The following is a 14862-nucleotide window of genomic DNA, read 5'->3' as shown; positions in this document are numbered from 1 at the left end:
TATAAATCTCAGATCGAGTTGTCAATACATTGTTGGACACTCTGATAATAAACTAACACCGTCAACTGATAACAAACACCCACAATAAATAAAATTCTTTTTAAAAATGTAATTTACACTGTCTTTTAACAAATTTTGACTTTCATAAATAAAATAAGTGTTTTTTGTTTATTCAGCACAATTAACGAAACAGAAATGCAAATTAAAATTTGTGTACATTCATTTAAATGTAATTTACACGGTTTTAACAACTTTTGACTTTCAAGTTGTAGCATCTGTTTTCTTTTTTCGGAAGAACTGGGAAATGGCAGCTATGGCTGGACCATACTTCTCCATTTTCTGCAGATCTTTCCCAATCCAGGAGGGAAGTCTGCTCCTTACGCTCTCTTTACCGTAGCGTTTATCAAGCAAAAGAATGGTAGCATAATCTCCACGGTGACGAATGGCTCGACCAATAGACTGATTGACAGCTTTCATACACAAGTTTTCGTAGTGTATTTGACCGGGAAGGTGTCCATCTTTGTCTTTTGGGAAATTTGAATTTAAATACTGCATTTTTTCCTACAAGCAGAAATCAGTGTCATGTAAAGGTTACCAATGGTTCATAAAACATTCACATTTCAAATTTCAGTTGCAATACAGGAGTTCATGTGTGGAATTTTCAATTGTGAAGAATTTAAAAGCAAGCACATGACTGGGTTGTTGTTGTCTATGCTAGCAACATTTTTTCCAGACCACTGCTGAAGCCAGCAACATTTTAGCCAAAGCACTGCTGGCCAGTATAGACAGGGTTTACTGTATTTTCAGGGAAGGAGTTGATTGTGTGTAAATGTTCATGCATGATGATGGACAAGCATCAATCACAACTGTTCTCCATGAGAGACTTGGGTGACCTAAATATCAAGCAAGGCTGAAATGCTCTTGCTACGATTTACCTTTATTACAAAATGAAATGAAAATAAAAATCAATATATGCACCCAGGGGTGCATGAGCGGAGTTGCACGGGATACATTGTAAAGTCAGGAATGATGTGGCATATTTATAATTGTGAAGAACTAATTTCAGTTTTAAACTTTTCAAGTTACTGTCCAGAAACCATATTTGTCTGAAGTTTTCAATCTATTTTCGGTCACTGTGACCTTGACCTTTGTCCTCCAAAATCAATAGGGGCCTTGCTTTGTGGGTTTCCAACAACATATCCAAGTTTCGTTTGATTCAAATTAAAAAAATTTCGAGTTATCCTCCGGAAACCAATTTTTAGCTCTTCTGAGCCGAAGGCTCAAAGAGCTAATGATATGGCCATTTGTGCGGTGTGCGTAAACTTTTTAGAAAAAGGGCTATAACTCAAGAACCCCTTGGCCAATTTTTTTCAAATTTGTTACAGGGTATCATTGGCCCAAGGGCTTTCATACATACTAAATAGAGGGATGTGACCCTTTAACAAGGGGAGATAATCAGGAAAATACAAACAAAAGTAGTGGTTGCTAAAAAATCTTCTTCTCAAGAACCACTGGGCAGATTATCACCAAACTTACACATAAGGATGAGGATATGTTGTAGATTAAAAATTGTTCAAGGCATTACCCTGGGGCAAAGGGCGTGGTCTCAAGGTCACTTCAAAGTTGACCTAAATTTATATTTCCTTAAATCTTTGATATTTTAGTCATTATAAGGACTAGGATCATCAAATTTTGACAGTTGATGCATCTTAGGACCTTGTGTCAAGTTGTCTCAAAAGTAGGTCACGATGACCTACTTTTTGAATTTTGCAGGTATTTATTTTAAAATTAATTTTGATGCATATCTTGGACACTTTGAAGCCTATGATCATCAAAACTTGTCAGTTGGTGGATCATGGGACCTTGAAATGCGTCAACTGAAAAATAGGTCACCGTGACCTACTTTCTGAATTTTATGGCTTATCATTTATAGATATATTTTAAGTTGTTATTTCAAATACCGAGAGGTTTAGAATCATCAAATCTTGTAAGTTGATGCATCTTGAAGCCTTGAAACATATTTATAAAAAAAGTAGGTCACAGTGACCTACTTTTTGAATTTTGCAGATATTCAAATTTCACATTTTCAATTTTAGATGCATATTTTGAGCACTGTAAAACCTAGGATCATCAAACTTTCTCAGTTGATGCGTCTTCAGTCTTCGGTTTGTGTCGACCAAAAAGTAGGTCACCGTGACCTACTTTTGGTATTTGACAGCTAAATTACTATATTTCAGACACTATTTGACCTACAATCATCAAACTTTGTCAGTTGATGCATCTTGAGTCTTCTGAGTGTATCGACCAAAAAGTAGGTCACTGTGACCTACTTTTGGCATTTGACAGTTATATTTATATATTTCAGTCACTAATTGACCTACAATCATTAAACTTTGACAGTTGATGCATCTTGAGTTTACGGAGTGTGTCGACCAAAAAGTAGGTCACCTTGACCTACTTTTGGAATTTGACCGCTATATATATATATATTTCAGATACTATTTGACCTACAGTCATCAAACTTTGTCAGTTGATGGGTCTTGCATGTTCGGAGTTCGCTGACCAAAAAGTAGGTCACCATGACCTACGATTGGAATTTGACAGCTAAATTTCAATATTCAGATACTAATTGGCTTAAAATCATCAAACTTTGTCAGTTGATATTTCTTGGGTTCTCAAAATGTGTAAACCAAAAAGTAGGTCACATTGACCTACTTTTTTTGAATTCTTAGGATTTAACTAAAGATTTAGAATACTAAGAGGCTAAGAATAGAAATGGTGGGGTTGTACAATTTATCAGAAGAGCGATTCTAGGCCCTTGGGCCTCTTGTTTTTTATTTTAAATCTATTTTCGTTCACTGTGACCTTGACCTTAGACCTATTTTCTCCAAAATCAATAGGGGTCTTCCTTACCTGGTACATAACAATATCTTTTGATTCGGATTTAAACTTTCTGAGTTATCATCCGGAAACCAAATATTTCTGAAATTTTCATTCTATATTCGGTCACTGTGACCTTGACCTTTGACCTGTTTTCTCCAAAATCAATAGGGGTCATCCTTACCTGGTACCAAACAATTTACCAAAGTTTCATTTGATTCGAATTTAAACTTTCTGAGTAATCATCCGAAAACCAAATTTTTCTGAAATTTTCATTCTATCTTCAGTCACTGTGACCTTGACCTTAACCTTTTTTTCTCCAAAATCAATAGGAGTCTTCCGTACCTGGTACGCAACAATATATCAAAGTTTCATTTGATTCGGATTTAAACTTTCTGAGTTTTCATCCGGAAACCATATTTTTCTGAAATTTTCACTCTATCTTCGGTCACCTTGACCTTTGACCTTTTTCTCCAAAATCAATAGGGGTCTTCCTTACCTGGTACCCAACAATATATCAACGTTTTATTTCATTTGGATCTAAACTTTCTGAGTTTTCATCCGGAAACCAAATTTTTCTGAAATTTTCATTGTATTTTCGGTCACTGTGACCTAGACCTTTGTCGTCCAAAATCAATAGGGGCTTTGATTTGCTGGTATCCAACAATATATCCAAGTTTCATTTGATTCAAATTAAAAATTTTCGAGTTATCCTCCGGAAACCAAATTTTTTTGGAATTTTAAATCTATTTTTGGCCCTTGACCTATGACCTTTTCCCCAAAATCAATAGGGGTCTTCCTTACCTGGTATCAAACAATATATCAAAGTTTCATTTAATTCAGATTTAAACTTTCTGAGTTTTCATCCGGAAATCAAATTTTTTTTTAAATTTTCATTTTATATTCGGTCACTGTGACCTTGACCTTTAACCTTTTTTCTCCAAAATCAATAAGGGTCTTCCATACCTGGTACCCAACAATATATCAAAGTTTCATTTGATTTGGATCTAAACTTTCTGAGTTATCATCCGGAAACCAAATTTTTCTGAAATTTTCATTCTATTTTTGGTCACTGTGACCTTGACCTTTGGCCAACAATATATCAAAGAGAGAGGGGAAAGAACTAGGTTTTGGGTCATGGACAGAGGCAGCAAGATCAGCCCAGGACAGAAGTAAATGGAGAGGACTTGTTCATGGCCCTATTCTCCACAAGGAGAGAAGGAATTAAGTCAAGTAAGTCATATCAAAGTTTCAAGTGATTAGATAGTAAACTTTTCGAGTTATCATCAGGAAACAATTGTTGATGCCCAACCGCCCGCCCGCATCACCAAACCAATAGCCGAGTTCAAAATTACCAATACTCCATGGACTGGTCATATTCATGGTGAGGCATTAAGATAAGGGACAGAGTCTTCTGAGATGAGTAACTGCAATACAACTCTGGTAATTGTTATGAGCCTCTTGTTTAAATATTATCCATGCAGATTTACCTGCAGTTCTGGGCTCTTAATGTTGGGGTATGGCATGCCCACCATGATGACACCTCGACCGAGATCGTCGGAGAAGTTGATGCCTTCACTCATTTTTCCTCCAACCACACAAAACAAAATCGCTCCTAAAAGCAGAAATATTCCCAATATATACATACACAAAACAAAATTTCTCCTAAAAGCAGAAATATTGCCAATATGCACATACACAGACCAAAATCGTTCCTAAAAACGAAATATTTTGAATATCCAGGTATTGCTTTAAGACACACACTACAACATTTACTGTAAGCACACACACACACACAGTATGTATGTATCTAATTTTATTTTCGAAGATTTGTAAACTAAATGTACACTCTGTAACGATATTTGGATTGTACCTGTTCCACAACTGGAGTTCTGAATGGATTTGGAATATTCTCCTAGAACTTGCTCCACTTGACTGGACAATTTAGGCTCCTAATCCAAAGAAACATTTAATACATAAAATTAACTTTGTACAGATAATAGATTGTAGTGTGCAGTAGTAGCTCAATAGTAGAGAATGTTAAAATTTCAGGGCAAATATTGCATCCTTCATTGTATTCAGCTTAGCATTGCATGATCAGCTCATGACAGATTTGATTCGACCATTTCTGTAAGTTTGTAAAAAAAAAAAAAAAAAAAAAAAAAAAACATGGTGAGTGTTCTGATTAAGGATTTACCTGGGAAGTAATGGAAGAAAGTACACGTCACACTCTGGAGATGTGTCAAAATAGAGAATTTTGTGTGGCAATGATTCAATGTGGAGGAAACAAACCTGAAAGATCCTCTTTTTCTTCTCCAGTTTGGCTAGGATGCCTGTCTTCTGCCACTGCTGATAAACAAGATGCTGGTAATCATATGACGAAAAGAAACAGACCACACCTCCAGGAATCACATTGCAAACATTGCTCACTATTAGTCCTAGTTCATTCAGAAGAGCAGGTTTCTCTCGAGAACCATAGGTGAAGTCAAGATCTACTCCTAATGGCCCCGCCTTCATAGCCAAAGCCAATAGATGATCAGATGGTATCACATGACCACATGAATATTCATGAATTTTCTCAGGACCAATTCCAGCAGCAAAGAACAGCTGTTGTTTGAATTCTTCCATCGGCTGCATGGTTCCACCGGCCACGATCACTGACCTGGCTTCGGAGAGTAAATCTTTGAAATGAACAGCCGGGTTCATCAGCAAAAATTTCAGCGTGCAGTTACTGAGCAATGGTTGTTTGGTTAGCACAATTCTTCCGTCTTTGTCAGCATTTGTTAGGGAGGATATAAATCCCTCAATATGCATCAGTGGTGACCTCATTACAATGGCCTCCTCGTTCCCCTTGCTGGTGTTTGTCTTCTGTGTTTCTGCAGTTAAATTAGAAGTCTCCACATTCTGTGTAATTTCTTTCAAGAAACCTGTGATTCCCAGGTGTCTTTCTTCTGTCTTTTCTGTTGCTATAGCAACCTCATTGTTTGGATACTTTTCCACAAAACCGTTTAACTTTTTCGAGATTTGGCTTTTTCGACAATACTGTAAAATCTTGAACAAATTGATGTTGTCAAATCCGCTATCCGACAGGAACTGGTTTACAGTCATCACTTTCGACTCTGATTTCCCGATCGATTGTTTAATTACGTTAGCGTCGGTCCGTCCACCTAGTAGTCTCACCAAACAGCTCAGTATATACAAGATCTGCTTGACGTACAGTAAATTTTTGGCTTTCAATCGAGATCGGAATCTACAACACATAAACAATCGTATGAAATAACCAATGTTAAGCATCAAACATGCTTGCAGGCAAGTTAACTTTTAAAATGTGCCTTTCTGTGAGATATCTGTAATATTTGCTGTAATTCATTTTCAAAACCTTGATATGAAAACATAAAGTGTCTGTTACAAAACACCGTATAACTGTGATTTTCTGCGGTGGAAAATTTTTGCCATTTAATCCATAAATGGAAGCAAATTATATTCTATGCTTCCAATTTCCGTGGTTGCATTATACCTATACACATGACTTATGTATATATTTTGCAAGTGTAATTTTTGCATATTTTTCCTATCAGCAAAAAAAGTGGAAAACTGCAGAAAATACCTGTAATACGTTATTATTTATGATATCTAGCTATAATAAGTCTCGAGAATTTTCAAATTAGTAAAGCTTGAACACAACATGTATCAAATAAAAGGCTCCTTTCTAGTGGTCCAGCTGTGATGACAACAGTCGTATCGTATTTAACGTCAGTAGATGTCGCCATGTTGTTTGATTTTGATGTACTTCCTGCCAAACTCATGTCAGACACGTGTATAAAAACTGAAAAATTTCAATTGCGTATAAAATTTAAAAATTTCTATTGTGTATAAATATTGAAAAATGTCTCTGGTGTATAAAAATTGAAAAATGTCTATAGTGTATTAAAATTGAAAAATGTCTATCATGTATAAAAATTGAAAAATGTCTATCATGTATAAAAATTGAAAAATTTCTATAGATTATTTAGGATAAGAAATATTTAAATTACAGTGCTAGTACCTACTGCTACTATGTTGATATTAACAGCTTTATTGTCTGTTAATTTGATAAATTCAACATTAGTTTTCAATATACACCGATATTCTTCTTACATCCACAAACTATAATATTTTCTCATAAATCTGACAGTCTTAAAACTGGAAAATACATGTAAATGAATGTGCCATGTAAACCAATCCGCTGATTACCCATTACAACTAGTCCCACAACAATATGCCATGTAAACCAATCAGCTGATTACCCATTACGACTAGTCCCACAACAATATGATCTGTGAACCCGACTCTATTTTGTCATCAGAATTACACTAAATGACGATCAGATTGGAATAAAACAGTGAATATGACTCTATCATGTCAGAATTACACTAAATGATGCTCAATTTTGGAATAAAACGGTCAATATGACTCTATCATGTCATCAGAATACCACTAAATCACGATCAGATTGGAATAAAGCGGTGAATATGACTCTATCATGTCATCAGAATTACACTAAATGACGATCAGATTGGAATAAAGCGGTCAATACAAGCTAACCTTTGTTCATACTGGCTGAGCTGACTGTGTGCCTTAGTAAGCTGGGCCCCCGTTACCACGACACTGTACACAGAATTAATGGTCTCCAGCAGATTATGAGCTTCGTCTATTAGCACCACATTTCCCTCCAAACGAATCCCACTGGCCTCCCTTGTTGACTTGTGTAGGATAATATTGTACGGCAGCACCACCACCTCAGCTAGGTGGACGGACAAACGATTCGTGTAGTACGGACAAGCCTTCATCTGGCGACCTGAGAACAAAGCAGCAAATTATCTATTTACTAATAGCTTGTACAGTCATGATAATTATCTTCTGACTAAATTAAAAAAAAAACCTTATGTTTATTTCATGTATAACAATGTAACCAGTCTTTGCTGGATCTTCCAGAGCAATGAAGAGAATTTTGAGAAGTGAACCATTTCTTAATGTTTTAGCTCCATTCCTAAGCTATCAAAGAGACAGAAACTAAGAAACTATCCCCATATCCCAAAACATGTTTCTCAACAGTTGTGTTGACAAAGAGATGATAAAAATCAATTGTTAATGCAAAACAAATGAAACACGATGTAATTTGGGTGACCTTAAAAAAGTAACTAATGTTGGTTGTTGAGAAAATAAAATGATTGGAAACTATCATCAATATTAATTTGTTTGTAAACTAATTATGTTTACACTGTACAAGTATTTCATTACTACTTTTCCTACTGTACAGAGCCTGACCTAATTTGACGATCTGCTCCACATCTGTTATTTCTGTCAGTATCTGTCCCCCCAGTTCCTCCATCTTCTCCTGCTTGTAGTACTGACACCCACTGCCTCCCTTATCTCGCCTCTTTCTGACTGCCTCTCCACTCTCCTCTCGATCAATAACCTTGCGTTTATTTTTCTGTAAATCCAGACACGCGTCATTCATCAATGAGAGAGATTTTAATTTTCTAACAGTCTCATTCACACACAGATTTTGTCTCGAACCCAATGACAACACTCTTGTGTTTGATCCATATGGGCTTTTGATGATTTCCCGAACAAACTGAGCAAGCTGCGAGTGTGTGCGACTGCAGTAGTAAATTTTGGTCACATGATCTAATTCTTCGTCAGAGTTCTCGTCATCTGACGCCTTTCCAGCACCGACTTCCTCGTCACTATGATAATCCTCTGGAACCAGGTCATCGTCACCTTGATTGACCTCTTGACCTTCAACCTTGTCAATTTCCTCTCGGTAGGCAGCTTGAACTTCGGAGGTCGCTGTCTTCATCAATTCCTCAAACTCGTCCTCCAGCCTGTCTCTTTTTCGCCTTCCCTGCTTTTTACGCTTTCCGATCTCTAGCAATCTAGACTCCTGTTTTGCCAATTTTTGGTGCTTTTGTTTGGCACTTTCCAGTTTTTCTTGTTTTTCCTTCTTTACAGCAAACTCTGCAACCCAGTCTAATTCACCAGACGCTCTAAACACATCAAATACAGCATCATTAGGATGTATCTGAAATCTCCACAAATTCGTTATGATCTTGAAGATTTTTCCTTACATGGAGATATAGTTATCAATTCAATTGTACAATGTTCTAACGACAAATAATTACATGTACAATTCTATTGTACAATGTTCTAACGACAAATAATTACATGTACAATTCTATTGTACAATGTTCTAACGACAAATAATTACATGTACAATTCTATTGTACAATGTTCTAACGACAAATAATTACATGTACAATTCTATTGGTCTTTAGACAAAGCTCTATACAAGCTTTTATATATATAGTCAACATATTCCTCTAAACAAAGGTTCCTGCTTGATAGAGAAATCATTAGTTGTTCTGCTTATAATACCAAACAATGTGATGGCTCAATACAATCTGAACTACAATATTTTTTGTTGGATAATGCATGCATCATGATGATTCATTAACTTGTCAATGATTACGTCTAGTCGTAGGCATGGCAACCTACCTATCACCACTGCCAGTGGCTTTCTCTTCTTCAGCTATCAAGGCTTCCAGGTCCTTCTTCTGCTTCTCCTAAAAAAAAAACATGTATAACATGTTAGGAAGTGATTTCTGCTTCTACAATACCATGTATAACGTAACAGTAATTTCTGCTTCTACAAAACCATGTATAACATGTTAGTGTGTGGTCTCTGATTCTACAATACCATCTATAGCATGTTAGAGTGATTTCTGCTCCTACAAAACCATGTATAACATGTTAGTGTAATTTCTGCTTCTACAAAACATGTTAGGAAGTGATTTCTGCAGATTACCAATATACGAACACTTATCTAAGGAATCACTGTCTAAATTCTATTTTTAGGTATATGGGGTGAACAATCAATTGAAGCATGCAGTGATCTGAATAAATAATAGAGCACATACATGAGAATTACCAATAGACCACCCCTAGTACTCATAACACAAGAATCACCAATAGACCACCCCTAGTACTCATAACACGAGAATTACCAATAGACCACCCCTAGTACTCATAACACGAGAATTACCAATAGACCACCCCTAGTACTCATAACACGAGAATTACCAATAGACCACCCCTAGTACTCATAACACGAGAATTACCAATAGACCACCCCTAGTACTCATAACACGAGAATTACCAATAGACCACCCCTAGTACTCATAACACGAGAATTACCAATAGACCACCCCTAGTACTCATAACACGAGAATTACCAATAGACCACCCCTAGTACTCATAACACGAGAATTACCAATAGACCACCCCTAGTACTCATAACACGAGAATTACCAATAGACCACCCCTAGTACTCATAACACGAGAATTACCAATAGACCACCCCTAGTACTCATAACACGAGAATCACCAATAGACCACCCCTAGTACTCATAACACGAGAATCACCAATAGACCACCCCTAGTACTCATAACACGAGAATCACCAATAGACCACCCCTAGTACTCATAACACGAGAATTACCAATAGACCACCCCTAGTACTCATAACACGAGAATTACCAATAGACCACCCCTAGTACTCATAACACGAGAATTACCAATAGACCACCCCTAGTACTCATAACACGAGAATTACCAATAGACCACCCCTAGTACTCATAACACGAGAATTACCAATAGACCACCCCTAGTACTCATAACACGAGAATCACCAATAGACCACCCCTAGTACTCATAACACGAGAATCACCAATAGACCACCCCTAGTACTCATAACACGAGAATCACCAATAGACCACCCCTAGTACTCATAACACGAGAATTACCAATAGACCACCCCTAGTACTCATAACACGAGAATTACCAATAGACCACCCCTAGTACTCATAACACGAGAATTACCAATAGACCACCCCTAGTACTCATAACACGAGAATTACCAATAGACCACCCCTAGTACTCATAACACGAGAATCACCAATAGACCACCCCTAGTACTCATAACACGAGAATCACCAATAGACCACCCCTAGTACTCATAACACGAGAATCACCAATAGACCACCCCTAGTACTCATAACACGAGAATCACCAATAGACCACCCCTAGTACTCATAACACGAGAATCACCAATAGACCACCCCTAGTACTCATAACACGAGAATTACCAATAGACCACCCCTAGTACTTATAACACGAGAATTACCAATAGACCACCCCTAGTACTCATAACACGAGAATCACCAATAGACCACCCCTAGTACTCATAACACGAGAATTACCAATAGACCACCCCTTGTACTCATAACACAAGAATTACCAATTACTCCAATCAACAGATCATCCCTTCTACTCATAATACGAGAATTACCATTTACTCCAATCGATAGACCATCCCTTCTACTCATAATACGAGAATTACCATTTACTCCAATCGATAGACCATCCCTTCTACTCATAATACGAGAATTACCATTTACTCCAATCGATAGACCATCCCTTCTACTCATAATACGAGAATTACCATTTACTCCAATCGATAGACCATCCCTTCTACTCATAATACGAGAATTACCATTTACTCCAATCGATAGACCATCCCTTCTACTCATAATATGAGAATTACCATTTACTCCAATCGATAGACCATCCCTTCTACTCATAATACAAGAATTACCATTTACTCCAATCGATAGACCATCCCTTCTACTCATAACAGCGATTTTTTTCTACCCACTGGTACTGGTACCGGTACCCATTCGATTGGGAAAAATAGCGTCAAAATCGAACAAATTGGGAATGTTTCAGCAAATTATTTTAACTAAAAGAAAAGAAAAAAAAAGAGAACAAAACAAGAAGTATTCATCTCTTTACAAACTTTTCACGGTAATATTTGCTGTTGTGAGACATAAGGAATTGCTGTAGGCTTGTTTTAAAATCGTCGTAGCTCTATAAAACACGCGCACTGCCATGATATGTACTTTCAATTTAATACCGGAAGTGAACATTTTAGTTAACTTGTACAACGTTTCAGACTAAGTAAATAACGATGTCAGCGGTCTATTTTTCGTCTCAAAATTGGGAAAAATCTACGGTTTTTGGCATTGGGAATGGTACCGTTTATCGGTACCAGTCATATAAGGAAAAAAATCGCTGCATAATACAAGAATTACCATTTACTCCAATCGACAGACCACCCCTTCTACTCATAATATGAGAATTACCATTTACTCCAATCGACAGACCACCCCTTCTACTCATAATACAAGAATTACTGATTACTCTAATATAGATCACCCCTAGTACTCATAATATGAGAATTACTGATTACTCTAATATAGATTACCCCTAGTACTCATAATACGAGAATTACTGATTACTCTAATATAGATCACCCCTAGTACTCATAATACGAGAATTACCATTTACTCCAATCGACAGACCACTCCTTCTACTCATAATACGAGAATTACCATTTACTCCAATCGATAGATCATCCCTTCTACTCATAATACGAGAATTACCATTTACTCCAATCAACAGATCACCCCTTGTACTTATAATACGAGAATTACTATTTACTCCAATCAATAGATCACTCACTCTACTCATAATACGAGGCAGCTATTGAATCTACATTTTCAGTTTCAATTTGAATACACAATAATTAAAATCATCTCTTTTTAATTATTCCCTCAAAGATCTATGACTACTAGTAGTACTAGTCTCTTACATCAGTTTCTACTACGTCATGCCAATAATCTGGGGTCAGGCCTACGCCATGCTCTGTACCAAGACCTTTTATGGGCAGCACGTGATTGACTATTCATATTTCATCTATGAACAGGCATTAAGTGCTGTATGTATTAATATTTCATGACCAATGCACTTTTTATCCTGTAGGGTTATAATGTTGAAGAATCTATTATGTTCACAACTTTTAATAACTTTTCTATGGCTAACTTCACTCAAGATTACCATTTCAAACACTGATTCATTTAAAATTGCTTTTATCAAAAATCACAGTTATTGAAGAAATTTTAGAGTCATAGTTTCATCAAAATTGATATCCAAAGTTGACATGGTGAAGTTTAAGTTCATTTATTTCGCTCACACCATCAATCAGTGATATATGAGGTACAATAATTTCAATATTAAATGATAATTTGTCTTAATGAATCGAGAATAAAAAAAATTTAAATAAAAAAGAAAATACAAGAGATGTACATACTATAGTTACAAACAAAAGGAAAAGAAAAAGTAAGAGATATTTAAGTTTTGGAGGACAGACTGCATCATAAACTTTAGTTATGAAGAAACAGAGATTTTTCAACAATATAAAACTTATGTTTGACATTATCTCACTAAACTTAAGTATATTCGGCTTATTACAAAATCTGGGATGTAATATGGTCAACATTTGTGTTCCCACCAATTCATTTTTTTTTAGCCAGACAGGGTCAAAGATCACTTTTGTCACCATTGGATCTTTGATTGCCATTGTATTTCACAAATAGTTATCTTCTTATCAAATTAACAATGGACAAGGCAAACTGACTTGAAATTCCTTAAGCCACTTCAGAGCTCCACAAATAAGACTCAGGGACTTCCCTGTTCCCGTGGGACTCTCAAATATCCCCACATGTCCCCTCTCAAGGTTGATGTACAGATTCTTCATGAACTCCTTCTGAATATCATATGGTTCAAAAGGAAATGGAAATTCCAATGGAACGTTAACTTGGATACCTGAAAACAGCAAATTATTTGTAATTAAATTTAACATTTTTTAAAAAACTAAACATTACTGAATTAAAACACCACAAACCGATTTACCAAACAGAACATAACAATTGTAACAGGAAAGAAAAAAATGAAATGGACCAGATCATGATTCACAGTAATGTTTCCCTACTAAAAGTACGAAGGTATATATTGCAGAGTTGGCAAAAAAGTGGTCAATATGAGTATTGACCGTGCCGGTGGTCAATACTGGTTACAACCGGTCAATACTGGTCGATTGAAGATTATTTGGTCATAATAGTCTGTGTTATTTATTTTAAATGTTTAAGTGACCATTATGGTAAATACTGTAATTCATAACATGCACTATCAGTTTATAATATACATATAAGTCATAATATTAAATAAATAATGTACAAATGACTCTGTTGAATTGGGGAAGATGTGAAAGTTTCTGTTCAAATTCCTTAGTTTAACAAGAACCACCTATAAGTATTGTTTCATCAATCTTCATTTTAACTGTTGAATAAACATTTAAGGGGGTGTGTTGGTGATGTTTTCATAACAATAACAGGCACATTGGTCATCTCTGGTCCCAGCCTATGCTTATTAACACCTGTCCACTCTGCTTCCTGTGCTCAGCTTATGTCCAGCTACCTTTTATTCTTAATCTGTCCAGGTACATGTATTAAGAGGTCTGTCTCCAATCGTCAAGCTATGCTATAGAAATGTGACCCCCTGATAGGTACTGAAGATATTTCGGTCAGTTTCAACAAACCAAATATATTATTAACTTTTGAAATTACATTTGATTATCTAATGAAAAATATTAATCAACAATTGATCCATATAATGAAAAGACTTAATTTATCTTTGCAAGAAATGTACAACAATAGGAAAATGGAGTTTAAATCACAAATGACCAGTATTGACCACTTGGGGAGTATTGACCACTGGTTAAAACCGAGGGCGGTTTTAACCGCCCAACCCTGATACATTGTAGTAAACGATTTAAATCTCGCATTTAAAGCCACGTAAATATAATGATCCTTTTATTGACTATAAGGATTCTTATAAGCTTAGCTAAGAAAATGAAATAGGAACCCTCTCTGTCCTCGATGAACGACGCTAATATATCGTCGCCTTCGTCGTCAAACTCGTCCATACTTCCCGCCATTGTTGTTTGCATTATGCGAAGTCCGATCCCGATTCTTCAATGATAAT

At 36.1% G+C, this 14862-nt stretch overlaps 1 protein-coding gene across 1 annotated transcript; it reads right to left on the bottom strand.

Annotated features, from left to right (window-relative positions):
- Nucleotides 1-87: 87 nt before the first annotated feature.
- LOC125659687 (ATP-dependent DNA helicase DDX11-like) lies at nucleotides 88-14824 on the bottom strand. Its single transcript, XM_048891429.2, has 9 exons — nucleotides 14743-14824; nucleotides 13457-13644; nucleotides 9418-9485; nucleotides 8188-8909; nucleotides 7465-7717; nucleotides 5173-6130; nucleotides 4754-4832; nucleotides 4371-4495; nucleotides 88-561 (listed from the first exon to the last, which is right to left on the bottom strand). Exons 1-9 carry the CDS (start codon nucleotides 14813-14815, stop codon nucleotides 262-264), a joined length of 2766 nt encoding a protein of 921 aa, XP_048747386.2. The 5' UTR covers nucleotides 14816-14824; the 3' UTR covers nucleotides 88-261.
- Between the last annotated feature and the right edge of the window lie 38 nt (nucleotides 14825-14862).

Source organism: Ostrea edulis, chromosome 9 (assembly GCF_947568905.1).
Source record: "Ostrea edulis chromosome 9, xbOstEdul1.1, whole genome shotgun sequence".
NCBI lineage: Eukaryota > Metazoa > Mollusca > Bivalvia > Ostreida > Ostreidae > Ostrea > Ostrea edulis.
The sequence above is the reverse complement of the archived record's forward strand: the minus strand, read 5'-3'. Positions and strand labels throughout refer to the sequence as shown.